At 44.6% G+C, this 18,332-nt stretch overlaps 1 protein-coding gene across 3 annotated transcripts in view; it reads left to right on the plus strand.

The window, feature by feature from the left end:
• The window catches only part of elp2 (elongator acetyltransferase complex subunit 2), a 197,779-nt gene that overhangs the window by 107,152 nt on the left and 72,295 nt on the right, over window positions 1–18,332 (plus strand). For 2 of the 3 annotated variants that reach the window (XM_070881084.1, XM_070881086.1), the window contains 3 exons: window positions 7,402–7,471; window positions 10,485–10,577; window positions 16,595–16,652. In XM_070881084.1, coding sequence (XP_070737185.1) covers window positions 7,402–7,471; window positions 10,485–10,577; window positions 16,595–16,652 — 221 coding nt within the window. The remainder of the gene's footprint in view (window positions 1–7,401; window positions 7,472–10,484; window positions 10,578–16,594; window positions 16,653–18,332) is intronic. The other variant, XM_070881085.1, reaches the window with a different exon arrangement.

Raw genomic sequence — 18,332 nt, forward strand, 5'->3', positions numbered from 1 at the left:
TTTTTTCGTACATGCGCAATAGGCGGGCATCTTTTTTTCGGTGCAGATATTCGGCTCCACCCACCTCCCCCCCCCCCCCCCCCCCCCTGTAACTCTGGCAATACGCAAAAAAATGGCATTGGGGAAAATTGAGCTCAGTCAGTTGTAAAGATATGATATAGTCATCGGGGTAGGTAGGTCTCTTGTCCATATTCCCACTGAACCTGAATAAGGTTGTAAGCACAGGTTAGTCTTAACACCACTGTTGTCAGTCAGCAAGACATCGTTCTCTTTTCCTTTCAGACAGATTCAATGTTATGTTTCTAAAGCTTGTACTGAAAATGACCAATTTCACACTAGTTTTGGCTTTAGTAATATTCAATTTGTGATGTGCAACAAAAGCAATACATCACGAGTGAACGTGTTAATTTTTAAAAAATTGTTTTTATTGGCCAATTTTTGTGTTCTGTGTACTGAAAAATTAAGCATTGTATTTAAAAGAAAAGTAAGAATTTAAGCTTGTTCTGCCCTGCTTGACTTATTTTTGTGGTAAACCAAGGCCATTGTACCGTTTGTATCTGTCCAGCTGAGTAAAGTGCAAGTAACATGTAGTTTATCTATAAGAATCTTCTTCATGGTATTTTCATTGCTTGAAAGGTTATGGAAATGACTGAGAGCACATTGTTTGATTGAAGTTTTCTATCTTTGCTACTCCATGAAGTGATATTTTTAATTAGTTATTGTCTGAAATCAAGGGGTATGGGGATCAGGCGGGAAAGTGGAGTTGAGGTCGAAGATCAGCCATGATCTTATTCAATGGTGGAGCAGGTTCGAAGGACCATATGACCTACTCCTGCACCTAATTCTTGTGTTATTATGCTCTTATCACAAAGTGCAGAGGGAGGTTATTCAGTTCATCTCGGTCATCCTTGTATAGCTTTAACAGCACCCCCAAACCTGCGACCGCTAACACTGAGAAGGTCAAGGGCAGCAGGCACATGGAAACACCATCACCTGCAAGTTCTTCTCCAAGTCACACACCACCCTAACTTGGAAATATATCGCCGCTCTTTCATTGGCCCCAAGTTTCCACATGCAGCAAAACAGGCGCCCCTCCGAATTGGGCGCCCGTTTTTCGCGGCGAAAACGGCGCCTGAAAAAAAATGCGCTATTCTCGAGCGCTTTGCAGCTTGATGTCAGCTTGGCGCGGCGCCCAGGGGGCAGAGCCTACCACTCGCGCCGATTTTGTAAGCAGGAGGGGGAAAGTACCATTTAAATGAGTTTTTTTTGTGCCGGCAACCCTGCGCGTGCGCGTTGGAGCGTTCGCGCACGCACAGTGTGAAGGAAACATTGGCACTCGGCCATTTTTGTAGTTCTTTGTAGCTGTTTAATTTTTTAACATTTTTTAATACAACCACATTGCCCTTCCATGATCAGCACTGAGGCTTCTTGCAGCAGTGAGAAGGCTGCAGGAAGCCTCAGAAGTTGAGGCAGCCGTTTCCCGACGGGCCCGACCGACAGCATGGGGGCCTCCCCCCCCCTCCCCTGCCATCGGGAATGGCTGCCTCAACTTCTGAGGCTTCCTGCAGCCTTCTCACTGCCAACCCCCCATTGCCGTCAGTCGGGCCCTCACTGCCTCTCCCCCCCCCCCCCCCCCCCCCCCCCGCCGTCGGGAACGGCTGCTGCCGTCGGTCGGGCCCTTACTGCCTCCGCCCCCCTGCCGTCGGTCGGGCCCTCACTGCCTCCCCCCCGCTGCCGTCGGTCGGGCCCTCACTGCCTCCCCCCCGCTGCCGTCGGTCGGGCCCTCACTGCCTCCCCCCCGCTGCCGTCGGTCGGGCCCTCACTGCCTCCCCCCCCCTGCCGTCGGTCGGGCCCTCACTGCCTCCCCCCCCCTGCCGTCGGGAACGGCTGCCTCAACTTGTGAGGCTTCCTGCAGCCTTCTCCCTCCCTGAAAGGCCTGCCTGAAGCACTTTCACACAGGTAGGAACATGGTTTATTTAATCTTTTCTTTGCTTATAAATTTTTATTCAGGTTGGAATTATTTGTATAATATTTGTATAAGTATAACTAAGGATTTATTGTAGAATGTAATGACTTCCCCCGCTCCCCCCCCCCCCCCCACCTCGTTCCGGATGCCTAATTTGTAACCTGCGCCTGATTTTTTAATGTGTAGACAAGGTTTTTTCAGGCCTACAAAAATCTTCACTTGCTCCATTCTAAGTTAGTTTGGAGTACGTTTTCACTGTGGAAACTTTCAAATCAGGCGTCAGTGGCCGGACACGCCCCCTTTTGAAAAAAAAATTCTGTTCAAAAGTGGAACTGTTCTACATGACTAGAACTGCAGAAAACTTAAATGTGGAGAATTGCGATTTCTAAGATACTCCGTTCTCCACCAGTTGCTCCTAAAAATCAGGAGCAAATCATGTGGAAACTTGGGGCCAATGTCACTGGGTCAAAATCCTGAAACTCCCTCCCTTTGGCATTGTTGCCAAGTTAAATTAATTAAGGGTTAAGTCATAGCAGGAGAGCCCAGACCCGTGCCATGCTCCTCCTGTGCTATGTGGGAAGCCAGGGACACTTCCATTGCAGCACTGGAGCTGCGCATGGATTCACTCTGGAGCATCCGCGATGCTGAGGATGTCGTGAATAGCACGTTTAGTGAGATGGTCACACCGCAGGTAAAGGTTACGCAGGTAGATAGGAAATGGGTGACCATCAGGCAGAGCAGTGGAAGGAAGGTAGTGCAGGGGTCCCCTGCAGTCATCCCCCTCCAAAACAGATACACCGCCTTGGGTGCTGTTGGGGGGATGAATCACAGGGGAGGGCAGCAGCAGCCAAGTTCATGGCACCATGGGTGGCTCTGCTGCACAGGAGGGCAGGAAAAAGAGTGGGAGAGCTATAGTGGTCAGGGATTCTATTGTAAGTGGAATAGATAGACGTTTCTGCGGCCGCAATCGAGACTCCAGAATGGTAATTTGCCTCCCTGGTGCAAGGGTCAAGGATGTCTCGAAGCGGCTGCGGCTACAGGACATTTTGGAGGGGGAGGGTGAACAGCCAGTTGTCGTGGTGAATATAGGTACCAACGATATAGGTAAAAAACGGGATGAGGTCCTACAAACTGAATTTAGGGAGCTGGGAGTTAAATTAAAAAGTAGGACCCCAAAGGTAGTAATCTCAGGATTGCTACCAGTGCCACGTGCTAGTCGGAGTAAGAACTGCAGGATAGCTAAGATGGCTTGAAGAGTGGTGCAGGAGGGAGGGATTCAAATTCCTGGGACATTGGAACCAGTCCTGGGAGAGGTGGGACCAGTACAAACCGGACAGTCTGCACCTGGGCAGTACTGGAACCAATGTCCTCGGGGGAGTGTTTGCGAGTGTTGTTGGGGAGGAGTTAACCTAATATGGCAGGGGGGTGCAAACCTATGCAGAGAGACAGAATGGGGGCGGAAGCAAAAGATAGAAAGAAGAAAAATAAAAGTGGAGGGCAGAGAAACCCAAGGCAAAAATCAAAAAGGGCCACATTACAGCAAAATTCTAAAAGGGCAAAATGTGTTAAAAAGACAAGCCTGAAGGCTCTGTGCCTCAATGCGAGGAGTATTCAGAATAAGGTTGACGAATTAACTGCAAGCAGCTATTAAGGAATATGATATAATTGGCATTACGGAGACATGGCTCCAGGGTGACCAAGGCTGGGAACTCAAAATCCAGGGGTATTGAACGTTCCGGAAGGATAGACAGAAAGGAAAATGAGGTGGGGTCGTGTTGCTGGTTAAAGAGGAAGTTAACGCAATAGTAAGGAAGGACATTAGCTTGGATGATGTGGAATCTGTATGGGTAGAGCTGCGGAATACCAAAGGGCAGGAAACGCTAGTGGGAGTTGTGTACAGACCACCAAACAGTAGTAATAAGATTGGGGTCAGCATCAAACAAGAAATTAGGAATGCGTGCAATAAAGGTACAGCAGTTATCATGGCGACTTTACATATAGATTGTGCTAACCAAACTGATAGCAATACAGTGGAGGAGGGTTTTCTGGAATGTATTAGGGATGGTTTTCTAGACCAATATGTCAAGGAACCAACTAGAAGTCTGGCCATCCCAGAAAGGATGATGTGTAATGAGAAAGGACTAATTAGCAATCGTGTTGTGCGAGGCCCCTTGGGGAAGAGTGACCATAATATGATAGAATTCTTTATTCAGATGGAGAGCGACACAGTTAATTCAGAGGCTCGGGTCCTGAACTTAAGGAAAGGTAACTTCGATGGTATGAGACTTGAATTGGCTCGAATAGACTGGCAAATGATATTTAAAGGGTTGACAGTGAATAGGCAATGGCAAACATTTAAAGATCACATGGATGAACTTCAAAAATTGTACATCCCTGTCTGGAGTAAAAATAAAACGGGGAAGGTGGCTCAATCGTGGCTAACAAGGGAAATTAAGGATAGTGTTAAATTCAAGGAAGAGGCATATAAATTGGCCAGAAAAAGCAGCAAACCTGAGGACTGGGAGAATTTTATATGACAACAGTGGAAGAGAAAGGGTTTAATTAGGAGGGGGAAAATAGAGTATGAGAGGAAGCTTGCTGGGAACACAAAAACTGACTGCAAAAGCTTCTATAGATATGTGAAAAGAAAAAGATTCGTGAAGACAAATGTAGGTCCCTTGCAGTCAGAATCAGGTGAATTTATAATGGGGAACAAAGAAATGGCAGACCAATTGAACAAATACTTTGGTTCTGTCTTCACGAAGGAAGACACAAATAACCTTCCGGAAATACTAGGGGACCGAGGGTCAAGTGAGAAGGAGCAACCGAAGGAAATCCTTATTAGTCAGGAAATTGTGTTGGGGAAATTAATGGGTTTGAAGGCCGATAATCCCCAGGGCCTGATAGTCTGCATCCCAGAGTACTTAAGGAAGTAGCCCTAGAAATAGTGGATGCATTGGTGATCATTTTCCAGCAGTCTATCGACTCTGGATCAATTCCTATGGACTGGAGTGTAGCTAATGTAACACCACTTTTTAAGAAAGGAGGGAGAGAGAAAATGGGGAATTATAGACCGGTTAGCCTGACATCAGTAGTGGGGAAAATGTTGGAATCAATTATTAAAGATGAAATAGCAGCGCATTTGGAAAGCAGTGACAGGATCAATCCAAGTCAGCATGGATTTATGAAAGGGAAATCATGCTTGACAAATCTTCTCAAATTTTTTGAGGATGTAACTAGTAGAGTGGACAAGGGAGAACCAGTGGATGTGGTGTATTTGGACTTTCAAAGGACTTTTGACCAGGTCCCCCACAAGAGATTGGTGTGCAAATTTAAAGCACATGGTATTGGGGGTAATGTATTGACGTGGATAGAGAACTGGTTGGCAGACAGGAAGCAGAGAGTCAGGATAAACGGGTCCTTTTCAGACTGGCAGGCAATGACCAGTGGGGTGCCGCTGCGATCAGTGCTGGGACCCCAGCTATTTCCAATATACATCAATGATTTAGATGATGAAATTGAGTGTAATATATCCAAGTTTGCAGATGACACTAAGCTGGGTGGCGGTGTGAGCTGTGAGGAGGATGCTAAGAGGCTGCAGGGTGACTTGGACAGGTTAGGTGAGTGGGCAAATGCACGGCAGATGCAATATAATGTGGGTAAATGTGAGGTTATCCACTTTGGTGGCATAAACACAAAGGCAAATTATTATCTGAATGGCAGCAGATTAGGAAAAGGGGAGGAGCAACGAGACCTGGGTGTCATGGTTCATCAGTCATTGAAAGTTGGCATGCAGGTACAGCAGGCGGTGAAGAAGGCAAATGACATGTTGGCCTTCATAGCTAGGGGGTTTGAGTATAGGAGTAGGGAGATCTTACTGCAGTTGTACAGGGCCTTGGTGAGGCCTCACCTGGAATATTGTGTTCAGTTTTGGTCTCCTAATCTGAGGAAGGACATTTTTGCTATTGAAGGATTACAGTGAAGGTTCAGCAGACTGATTCCTGGGATGGCAGGACTGACATATGAGGAGAGACTGGATCGACTGGGCCTGTATTCACTGGAGTTTAGAAGGATGAGAGGGGATCTCGTAGAAACATATAAAATTCTGACGGGACTGGAAAGGTTAGATGCAGGAAGAATGTTCCCGATGTTGGGGAAGTCCAGAGCCAGGGGACTCAGTCTAAGGATAAGGGGTAAGCCATTTAGGACTGAGATGAGGAGAAACTTCTTCACTCAGAGAGTTGTTAACCTGTGGAATTCTCTACCGCAGAGAGTTGTTGATGCCAGTTCGTTGGATGTATTCAAGAGGGAGTTAGAGATGGCCCTTACGGCTAAAGGGATCAAGGGGTGAATGGCCTTCTCCAGCACCTATTTTCTATGTTTCTATGTTTCTACAAACAATCTGGGAGTTCCTTCACCACACGGTCTGCAGCTGTTCAAGAAGGCTGCTCACCACCACCTTCTTAAAGCATTTAGGGATGGGCAACGCCCACATCCCATGAATGATTTCTTTTAAAGCTGCAATTCCCCCTATTCAGTACTTAATTGCCCATTAACCTATTTTATATTTTTGACTCCATTATCCTACCTGGAAGCCCATTCCAGGTATTCGTCACTCTTTCCATGACGGGGTTCTTCCCAACATCAGTCCTGAGCTTGCCCTTTATCAGTAGTATCTGTGCACAAGCTACAGTCGTGATGTAATTTGAAATAGCGCAGGTTTTCTTTTTGCTTTGTTAATATTTAGAACTTATAATTGTCACTCAGTTGGGAGCAGGCTATTTTTTTAAATTTCTGCTAAGCAAAACGGTTGACTGCAGTCCATTCATTGATTCATTTGCCTGTAGGAAAAACTTGACTTTTAGTTTATATGTCAACTGGAGCAGGTCAGAATCATCTTTTGAGGGTTAGGAACTATATTGTTTGAACTCCATCCGGTTGTTTATAACAATGGCAATGTCCATGTTTTTGGGAGTGTTACATAATGATGCTGATGATGACCAGGATGCTGATGTACTTCTTTCCATTAAGTTCCTGTGGGATAGTGGTCTTCAAACTTTTCGAGCTACCCCCTGTCCTAACCTCTGAAGGACTGTGTCACCAAGCTAAAGGAAACTGTGCCATCATACCAGAAAGTGTTGTGTTTATAAATGTGTGAACAAATAAATAAAAATACAGAATATATACAGTACTGAATTCTTAAGACAATGTGCTTTCTCAGGCCCCAGGTGGACAAAAAGCTGATGGTCATGTGAGACCCAATTTGAAAACCTTTGCTGCATAACCCTAGCATGCTAGGTATAAATGATTGGAACCGCACAGAGGTAGAGGGTTTTGAAACCCATTAAATGTCATCCTCCAGTTTTTATTTTGTTATGTCAATGTACACCCATTGTGAACAGTTACTGATTTTTAGTTCTGTACTTTTGTTGCAGATCGGTGATGAAATCCCTGAAGGTGCTTGTGTACCTGCTTTAGGATTGTCAAATAAGGCAGTTTTTCAAGGTATTTTTAAGGAAAAAAATCACTTTTCTGTTTTATTTGTAACTCAGTTTGAAAAAATTATTCTGTTTTAATGATATGGTATATTAGACATACATAAAAAATTGCAATACTGCATTAGTAAGGATCTGTATTTTATATTTACATGTGTTGCATTTATCAAAATTATGATTAAATGATTTGTTTGTATGCAGTTAATATTTTACATCTATGTGCTGCTCATTTGAGGCTAAATCAGACAGTGCAAACAATCGGCTGCTGTTGGGCCCCGAGTTTACCTTCAAACTCCATGTCCCATCCTTCACTAAGACCGTGTACTTCCCATGCAGCAGAGCTGGTCTCCAATCGTCTTGGTTAATCCTTGCTACTGGACCAAGACCTAACTCTGTCAAGCCCCTGTGGTGGCTGGTGTGCAACGGCCACCATACGTTAAAAAAAATCCATGCTTAGGCATCTTCCACCCTTCAAGATTTAGTTCAGGACCTGGAACTTTAGGTCCTTCATTGAATCACCTGTGAACTTCTTGATGATTCGAGAGATTGCCTATGATGATGATGATGTACTTCCTATCTCTGCCACATTGCTGGCTCTACCTCACTTCTATCACATCTGAGCTTTTGTCCACACTTTCAATACCTCAAGATTCCTACTTCTTCACTGCCCTTTTCGTCAGCTGCCGAGCTCCACAAAACTCTTCTATCCCACGCTACCTCCCGCTCGACCTCACCCCTGTCCTCACTGGCCTCCACTGCCTCCCCCTGCTCCAACACTCCAAATTCAAAACCCTTCTCCTTGTTAATAAATCCCTCCATTTACAAACCCCTTGATGTCCTTGTGCTATCCTACTCTGCACCTCTTCCAACTGTATATCCCAGCCCATGCCCTAAGGTCCTTTGACTGGCCCCCTGTTCATCCTCCCCTCCTGGTGCACCTTACTTGGTGGCTTAGCTTTCATCTCTGGAACTCTTTTCCTAAATCTCATTGCGTTGCTAAGCCCTCCTGCCTTTAAAAGCTTCTTTAAAACCTTTCTTTTTGACTGTAAATTTGGTTACCTTTCCTCATTCTTGTACTATTGCCCTCGTAGAATCATAGAAATTTACAGCTTGGAAGGGAGGCCATTTCAGCCCATCGTGTCTACGCCGGCTGACCAAGAGCAATCCATCCTAATCCCACTTTCAAGCTCTTGGTCCGTAGCCCTGTAGATTACGGCACTTTTAAGTGCACATCCAAGTATTTTTTTAAATGTGGTGAGGCTTTCTGCTCTACCACCCTTTCAGGCAGTGAGTTCCAGACCCACACCACTCTCTGGGTGAAGAAATTTCCCCTCATATCTCCTCTAAACCGCCTACCAATTACTTTAAATCTATGCCCCCTGGTTGTTGACCTCTCCACCAAGGGAAACAGGTCCTTCCTATCCACTCTATCCAGGCCCCTCATAATTTTATACACCTCAATCAGGTCTCCCCTCAACCACCTCTGTTCCAAAGAAAACAACCTTGTCCATTCTCTCGTGTGTGAAGATCTTTAGGACATTTTATTATTTTATTACATTAAGGCATTGTACAGATGCAAGTAGTTATAGTGTCGTATCTCTTTTTTGTCCCTGCTATTTCACGCTTTCTCTGTTCTCTTTTGCTTGCCCCCACAACCCCAATCGAGGTTTATAGTAGAAATTGGTTCTGTGGACTCTGATGCCTTGCACAAATGGCTATTCAACATGTCTGAGGCTAGCCTACACTGATCAATAGTAGCAGGTATCACAGCCATGTCTATTTCAGTCCTTCTGCCAGATCAATAAATTAGCAATTTCCAGCAGGGATCATTGGATAGTAATCAGAAGCAGGAACCGTGGGTGATTTTCATTCACAATCCCATCCCTTCATTCCTTAGCTTTAACATTTTTTATTAACAACATCCCTCTCTCCCATCTTCTGGGACACCAAAACCAATTCCAGTGACACCACTGCCTTGACCAAAATCTGCAAACTCAGTAGAGACTAGCAGTTGAGCCTGGAGTTCTGGTCTTTGAGGCTCAGTCCCGCACCACATGGCCTATTAATCCACTGATCAGTTAAAGGAGCTGCAGTGATATATTATTAAACACTTTCTGCACCTCTGTGTAAAGTATCCACACAGTAGCTGTCTGACTGATTGTTCCTCATGTAAATGAGTTTCAATGCTATATTGGATTTCTCTTTTTTTTAAATCTCAAACTAATAGGACATTGTAAGGCAGCTTCATCTTCGCTATGCTAATGTACAATGGGTAATAAAATGGTAAACTATCCAACTGAAGGTTAATTGTGTGCAGCCTTAAAAGAAATGCCGTCTAAACTAAATGAAACAGTTTTGAAATCACTTAAAAATAAGTTACAAGTTCAAGAAAGACTGGATCAACTGGGCTTGTATTCACTGGAGTTCAGAAGAATGAGAGGGGACCTCATAGAAACGTTTAAAATTCTGACGGGGTTAGACAGGTTAGATGCAGGAAGAATGTTCCCATTGTTGGGGAAGTCCAGAACCAGGGGACACAGTCTAAGGATAAGGGGGAAGCCATTTAGGACCGAGATGAGGAGGAATTTCTTCACCCAGAGAGTGGTGAACCTGTGGAATTCTCTACCACAGAAAGTTGTTGAGGCCAATTCACTAAATATATTCAAAAAGGAGTTAGATGAAGTCCTTACAATAGGGGAATCAAGGGGTATGGTGAGAAAGCAGGAATGGGGTACTGAAGTTGCATGTTCAGCCATGAACTCATTGAATGGCGGTGCAGGCTAGAAGGGCCGAATGGCCTACTCCTGCACCTATTTTCTATGTTTCTATTTACAAGCAGGTTTCATCTTGCAATTATTCAAATGAATCAGTTATGTGTTGGCTTTGAAGATGAAATACAGTGCAATTTATAAAACCATTTGGTGGCTTAAATTAAACATGATAAAAATTTCACCTAATCCAACTTAAATTTTAAAGGAAGGCTATTAATGCCTAATCGGGTAATTTTACTTTCCCTGCCTCAGGAGATATCGCTGCCAATGCAAGTAAAATGGATCAGCCCCTCGGTGTTGCTGACCAGTATCCTCAGACATATTTCCAGCCAATCAGCCTTACAGGTATGTGATTCTACAAGACAATGGTTGTTTCCAAAACTTATGGGGACTTTTAAATTTAAAAATAATGTGGAAATTAAGATATTTTGCACCATGTTATCAAACGTGGAAGTTTGAAAAGTGCTGCATATATAACATTAATTTCTCAACCAAGAACTGCACTGGATTTTTATGGAATGTTATTTTTATATGTTCACCATGTTCAAGGTGGCCTATCCCAGAACTGTCCAACTTATCCCTATCGGCTTCAGTCCTATTCCCAATCAGTTGTATGTGCAGCCCCTTTGTGTCAGATATAGTATAAACTTTTGCTAGCAGTTGTTTTCATACATCTGCAACAGTAATCATAAAAAATATTTTTTAGTTTTTTGTTTTGCTTGTCTTGATCTCCCTCTCAGAGGAATCACCATCACAAAACTATCAAAGTTAGTGTACATATAGCATATTTTCAAATATATGGTACTATGAATGAAAAATCTGGATATCTTTTAAATGTATGTACAACAACTTGCTTTTATATAATGCATTTAATGTAGAAAAACATCCCAAGGCACTTCAGACAAAAAGAGGTGTCATCTATGGCTCAGTTGGGAGTACCCTCGCCTCTAAAGGTTGTGGGTTCAAGTCCCACTCCGGAGACTTGAGCACAAAATCAAAGCTGACACTTCAGTGCTGTACTGTTGGAGGTGCCTTCTTTCAGATGAGACGTTAAACCGAGGCCCTGTCTACTCTCTCAGGTGGACATAAAAGATCCCATGGCACTATTTCAAAGAAGAGCAGGGGAGTTATCTCCAGTGTCCTGCCAATATAACAATAGAATAATCAACATAACAAAAACAGATTATCTGGTCATTATCACATTGCTGTTTGTGGGAGCTTGCTGAGCACAAATTAGCTGCCGCGTTTCCTACGTTGCAACAGTGACTACACTTCAAAAGCACTTGAAAAGTGCTATATAGATGCTGAGACAAAGAGGAGATATTAGAAGGGGTGACCAAAACCCACATAAGTGGGTTTTAAGGAGGACCTTAAAGAAGAAGATGAAATTGGAGAGGCAGAAGATTTTTGAGGAAGTAATTCCAGAGAATGGGGCCTAGATAGCTGAAGGCATATGTCTACAATGGTGAGCTGAAGGTGGAAATGTAAAAAGCCAGAGTCAGAGGAACAGAGTTTGTGAGGAGGGGTGGGGTGGGGGGGAGGTTGTAGGGCTGTAGGAGTTTACAGAGATAGGGAGGGTCAAGGCCATGAAAGATTTTAAACACAAGGATCAGAATTTTAAACTCGAATCATTGGGGGACAGAGACAGTCATAGAAACATAGAAACATAGAAAATAGGTGCAGGAGTAGGCCATTCGGCCCTTCTAGCCTGCACCGCCATTCAATGAGTTCATGGCTGTAGGGCATGAGTGATGGGTGAGTGGAAATTGCTGTGGGATTGGATATTTACAGCAGAGTTTTGGATGAGTTCAAGTTTATGGAGGGTGGGGAATAGAATGCCAGCCAGGAGAGCATTGTAATAGTTGGGTCTGGCGGTGACAAAGCTTGGAAGTTGACACATATCAGTAAATGAGGTGGCCAAGGGGCAACCTGTAGATTATGAAGAGGAGGGGGCCAGGAAAAGATCCCTGGCAGACCCCTGTGCATGGCAGGAAGGGATGCTCTTGTCTATGATTAGAGAAGTCATCAAGGAACTATTCGGTATTGAAAGTGAGAGGGAGGAGAGAGAACCATTTATGTCAGCTAGCTTGGGGGCCAGGAAGAGAAGTTGGGTGGTCAGCAATTTAGTGCAAATGCAATTAAGTGGTCAGGTAGATCTCATTACATCCAAGGTGGAAGCCAGGCACAGCTGCATAAATGTTGTGGCGAATGGGGGTGGGGGGTGGTGGTGTGCAAAGGCTAGATAGTTGGCATTTAGAAAGTGCCACTAAGTGATTTGGAGGCAAGTTTTTTTTTAAGGGCAGAGAAGGAAGTGGGGTCGGAAGGGAGTAGTGGGATGTTGGTGGTGTCAGGTACAAAGAAGTAGTCGGAAATGGCCTTGTCTGTAGGAGAGAGGCCATTTGAGATGGCAAGGTTGAGGGCTAGACAGCTGTGAGTGGGTAGTGAGTTTATATGAAGGGAGGACTTCAGGGCAGTGAATTAAGAGGAGAGAGGGCTAAGGGAGCTGAGATGATGATTCAAGTTGCAAAGGATTAAGAGTAGCTGAGGGAAGAAAGGCGGAAGGATATTTTGGTTAGAAACATGGGGTAGGGTTCAGGGGAGCAGTAGACAATGAGTATTTTAAAGGTGGTGGAGGGTGGAGCATAGTGAGGTGCTCAAAGGGAGAGAATGAGCAGAAGGGGAAGAGACCAAAATGTGATTTAGTGATGAAGGCCACACTGCCACCACAGCGGTTTGAGCGGGCCATCCGTGACCTAAGCTTTAAGTCAAAACCATGATGTAGATGTATTCATCCACAATATGGTCATGGATAGCAAGCGTTTTGTTTACATGTGAATGGGCATTCTGGAGGGAGAAGAGGAGAGGGATGGTGATTGTTGATCTGTTAGTCGAGTCGTAAGGCGACAGGGGTAGGTAGGGTGAGTGGGATGGGAAAGAGGTTGGTCAGGTTAGCCTCCGGCAGACATGCTGGACGGGAAGGTTGATGAGAGAGGAAGATGGTGTTGATGTTTAGTAGGAGGCAGCAACGGGAGTTTCAATGGGTACTTCAGAGAATGCCAAGAAAGACACAAAAGGCACTGTGTGCAATCCTGGCCTCCATATTATAAAAAGGATACAGAGGCCCTGGAGAGAGTGCAGTGAAGATTTACAAGGATGATACCAGAAATGCGAGGTACACCGAACAGGGAAGGATGAACAGGCTGGATCTCTTCTTTTGAAAAGGGAAGGCTGAGGGGTGACCTAATAGAGGTCTTTTAAATTTATGAAAGGTTTTGATAGAGTAAATACAGAAAATGTTTCCACTTGTGGGGAAGCACATTACTAAAGGCCATCAATATAAGATAGTCACCAAGAAATCAAACAGGAAATTGAGAAGAAACTTCTTTTCCCAGAGAGTGGTGAGAATGTGAAACTTGCTACCACAGGGAGTGGTTGAAGCGAATAGTATAGATGCTTTTAAGGGGCAGTTAAATAAGCATATGAGGGAAAAGGGAAATAGAGGGTTATGCTGATAGGGTTAGATGATGAAAGACTGGAGGAGGTTCAAGTGGAGTACAAGCCCCAGCATGGAATGGTTGGACCGAATGGTCTGTTTCTGTGCTGTATTTTCTTGACTGAATATTGGGAAGACCAAAGCCAATCGGGGGATAATTGCAGTCAGAGGCTTCCTTCGTACGAACGCATCCGACCCGAAAAAAATCAACAAAATTACCGGTTGGTCCCGGAGAAATATAGCATTCCGGTCTGCGGCCTTCATTCACTGCGCAACGTACAGGAATCTGTCTTCTGCGTACGGACATCTATGTTGCAATCAAATGGGCCTGGACCATCAATCACTAGGTAGTATTCTCATTGATAATAATGGGAGCTCTGTTTGTACGAGTTCCCATTACTATCAATAAGAAAAAAATCCCTAAAACAAGAAACACAGGACAATAAATAAGAAAAACACTTCACATATTTAAAATTAATTGAAATTAAATGTTTTAGAAAAAAAATATTTTTCTGGAATTGTTTTTAGTGAGTTTTAATAGGGGTAAAATAATCTTACCTTAATGGACAGGGTTTTTAACATAAAAATGAATTACTCAATTAATTTTTTCTATGTTTTAAAAGTGAGCTATGTGCCTGTTTTACCAGGTGTAAAAGTTTGAAGGAGATGTACTTCCATGCGGATGTACTTCCTGCGGGGATACGTTCGATCTGTCTCAAGAAATTTTGACAGATCGGAAAAGCCAGTTTTCGGCACATGCGCATCACGCCCCGAGAACCGGCTTTTGCGAGGTCTCGCCAGATCCGTACGCCCTTCGTACGCACCCCGCGAGGCCGCATTTTGCGGCCCATTGTTTTCGGTTCCCGCCACAAACTCTGTTCCCTAGCCACTGCCTCCATTCCTCTCCCCAACTTTTGTCTGAGACTGAACCAGACTGTTCCCAACCTTGGTGTCATATTTGACCATGCAATGAACCTTCGACCACATATCCGCAGCATAACTAAGACCACCTATTTCCACCTTTGTAACATCGCCCGTATCTGCCCTTGCCCAGCTCATCTGCTGCTGAGGCCCTGATCCATGCCTTTGTTACCTCTAGACTTGACTATTCCAACGCACTCCTGGCTGGCCTCCCACATTCTACCCTACGTAAACTAGAGGTGATCCAAATCTCGGCTGCCTGTGTTCTAACTCGCACGAAGTCCCACTCACCCATCAATCCTGTGCTCGCTGACCAAAATTGGCTTCCGGTTAAGCAACGCGTCGATTTCAAAATTCTCATCTTATCCCTCAATGGCCTCGCTCCACCCTATCTCTGTAATCTCCTCCAGCCCCACTAGCCCCCGAGATGTCTGTGCTCCTCTTATTCTGCCCTCTTGAGCATCCCTGATTATAATCGCTCAACCATTGGTGGCCGTACCTTTGTTGCCTAGGCCCCAAGCTCTGGAACTCCCTGCCTAAACCTATGCCTCTCTACCTCTCTTTCTTCCTTGAAGACGCTCCTTAAATCATACGTCTTTGAGCAAGCTTTTGGTCATCTGTACTAATTTCTACTTGTGCAGCTCAGTATCAAAGGGCTCAATTTTCCCTAAAGCTTTTTTTTGACCTACTTGAAGAGTTACGCCCTTTTTTGGGGGCCCAAGTACGCAAAAAAAAAGTTCTAAGTTTCCCCGTTGGATTTCTTAGTTTTGGCGTGGCCTAACCTGCCCTTTAGTTTTGGGGGTGGAGCCTTAATCTGTGCCAAAAAGGTCGGGCTGCCATGGTAACCAGGGACACAATTGCGAGCTGAGGCTGCAAAAGTGAAGCATAGAGCCAGCTCCCAACACATTCTCTCGCTCTCTCTCTCTCTCTCTGTCTCTCATCTGCTGCACTTACCTGTGTCGATTTCCTTAACTCTCCAGATGGTTTTTCTGCAGAGGCCACATACGTTGGCCAAACCAGAACTGGAGTAACTCTCAGTTGGCCAAACTTGCCTAAATGGCCAGAATTGGCATGGGTGGCAGGTTACGCCCCCTTTGGCTGAAAAAAAAACAAACCTAAAAAAATCGTAACTGAGTTACACTGGTGCAAATTGATTGGGGAAACTGTGGTTTTTTAACTTAGGCCAAAAAAAGCAGCCTGCTCCAAAAAAACGGCGCAAATCACTGGGGAAAATTGAGCCTAAAGTTTTTTTTAATCTCAGATTACTCCTGTGAAGTGCCTTGGGATGTTTCACTAATTTAAAGGTGCTATATAAATACAAGTTGTTGTTGTTGTTGTTGTAGTTGTATATCCTATATAATCCCACATAAGGTATTTGTGGGGGATTCAAGGCTAGAATGGTGGCATGATAGTAGAAAGGCAGAGAAATAGTGATGGGTTGGGGTAAGGCTTCGGGAGGCAGTGTATCCAAGAAGGGCGAAATGAAAGGTAGCATGGCTGGGTGACGAGAAGATGAGGAGAAATGAAAGAAGGACCCAAGAGTGTCCAAGAGAGAAATAAGGGTATAGACTTGATGGACTTGGGTCCATAACGGCAGTCAAAATGGGAATGGACGTGGAGGGAATTTGTTTTTTTTATGGGCTGCTTTCTTGTATACCATGAACTTTCATGAGCCGCATAAAGACTTAAAGGCAGTATTCCCATTCATTTGCATATGTCACGAGTTGCTGATACTAACAGTTTGTGATGTTCTACTTTAAGTTTTATCCATCAGTGAGATAATTGTGCTAAGAATGCTCTTTGTAAACTTCCAGGTCTGCAAAATTCTAACAGGAGAAATGAGTGAATAGGAAATCTAACCATGTGGCACACATGCTGTAGTTTGGACCCTCGTGATATAAAGTGGTTAATTTCATTTGATTCATTGTATTCCACTAATTTCTTACAGAGCCTCCCTCAGAAGATCAGCTTTTGCAGAACACACTCTGGGCTGAAGTTCAGAAGCTGTAAGTTACTTGCTTTAACCCTAATCTTTAAGATCTGGTGTTTCTCCAATAAGTTTCTCAATTAAATCAACACTGTCCTCAGATATCTCTCTTCCACAGTTGGTCTCCTGGTTCTGGTCCTGTCTGTTGCTCTATAAACAGTACTTCATCGCAAAACATTTTACCTCCCATGCCTGCATGATCAACTTTCATCCTCTTCATCGTTTATATACTGCCACTTGGCGATGCTATCTGGAAACATGGGGTCAACTTACACATGTAGGTTGATGACACCCAGCTCTACTTTGCGAACTCATCCATGAACTCAATTGCTGATGCCAATATCTCTAACTGCCTAACATTTTAAGACCTTACAGAGCAGAAACTTTATCCAGCTTAATGTTGGCAAAACTGAAGTCATCCTCGTTGGCTCCTGCAAACACTTATGTGCTCATATCGATATCCCACTCCATCTGCCACCTTAGAGAGTTGCAGAACCTAGTCATATTGCTTAGCTTCTTCCCTCACTTCTGATCTTTTACCAAGATTGCTTTTTTTCACCTCCACCACATTACCTGCTGCCACCCATCTCGCCCTTGACTGCCTAAATCATATTCCATCCTTTTATCATCTCCATGAATCATCCAGCATACCATAATCTGTGTCTTCACCCAATCTAAGCTCTGCATTGTTGTCACTCCTGTCCTCACCAAGCTCTATTGCCTTCCTGGGTTCTGGGGAATTAACTAGGAGATTCTTGCCTCAACCCGCAAATCCTTTCATGACCTCATTTCCCCCACCTCTGACTTTCTCCAGTCTTGTGTCCCTTTAAACTCTCTACAGTTCCTTTCTACTACTACACCAATGGTGGGTGCTCCTTCAGACCCCTTGCCCTTGCCCTCGCCCACTGGAACTATGGGCTTCAAAAGCCTCGTTAAGACCCTATTCTTCAAGAGTGCTTTCACTGCATTACTCCCCCACATGCGTTTCTCTTTTTTCCCATCCCCTTGATCTTTCTGTCGTGTTCCGAATCATCACTTTGTACATAATGGATGCTGTAGAAATGTAAGTTGTTCAATAATTGCAGGCTGTTTGTCATAATTTCATTGTAAGTTCTTTATGACTTGTAGATATAATGATGTGATGCATTCACGGGATAATATATTGTGTTTGTGCTGCCAGGACTTGTAAGTGCGGGACTTGCATAGCTGGCTTTAAGCCTACCATATAACTGTTGAGGCTTGTCAAAACCAGAAAACCTACTAAAGATGTCTGTTCCAGCAGATAGTCTTGGTGAGGCCTGACCGTTTTATATTAGTTTTGCAATTGGCTGTGCGGACCCATGCTTGAGGAATCCAGTGGAACTCGGAAAATGTAAAGAAAAATTGTTAAACGTTTGGGGGGTGGGGGGGGAGAGAGAGAGAGAGAGGAGTGGGGGGGAGGAGAGAGAGAGGAGTGGGGGGGAGGAGAGAGAGCAGGGTGGGGAAGAGAGAGAGAGAGGAGGAGTGGGGGGGAGGAGAGAGAGCGGGGTGGGGAAGAGAGAGAGAGGAGGAGGGGGTGGAGGAGAGAGAGAGGAGGAGGGGGGAGAGAGAGAGAGGAGGAGGGGGGAGAGAGAGAGAGAGGAGGAGGGGAGAGAGAGAGGAGGAGGGGAGAGAGAGAGAGAGAGGAGGAGGAGGGGGAGAGGAGGAGGAGGAGGGGGGA

Source organism: Pristiophorus japonicus, chromosome 5 (genome assembly GCF_044704955.1).
Source record: "Pristiophorus japonicus isolate sPriJap1 chromosome 5, sPriJap1.hap1, whole genome shotgun sequence".
NCBI classification, from domain to species: domain Eukaryota; kingdom Metazoa; phylum Chordata; class Chondrichthyes; family Pristiophoridae; genus Pristiophorus; species Pristiophorus japonicus.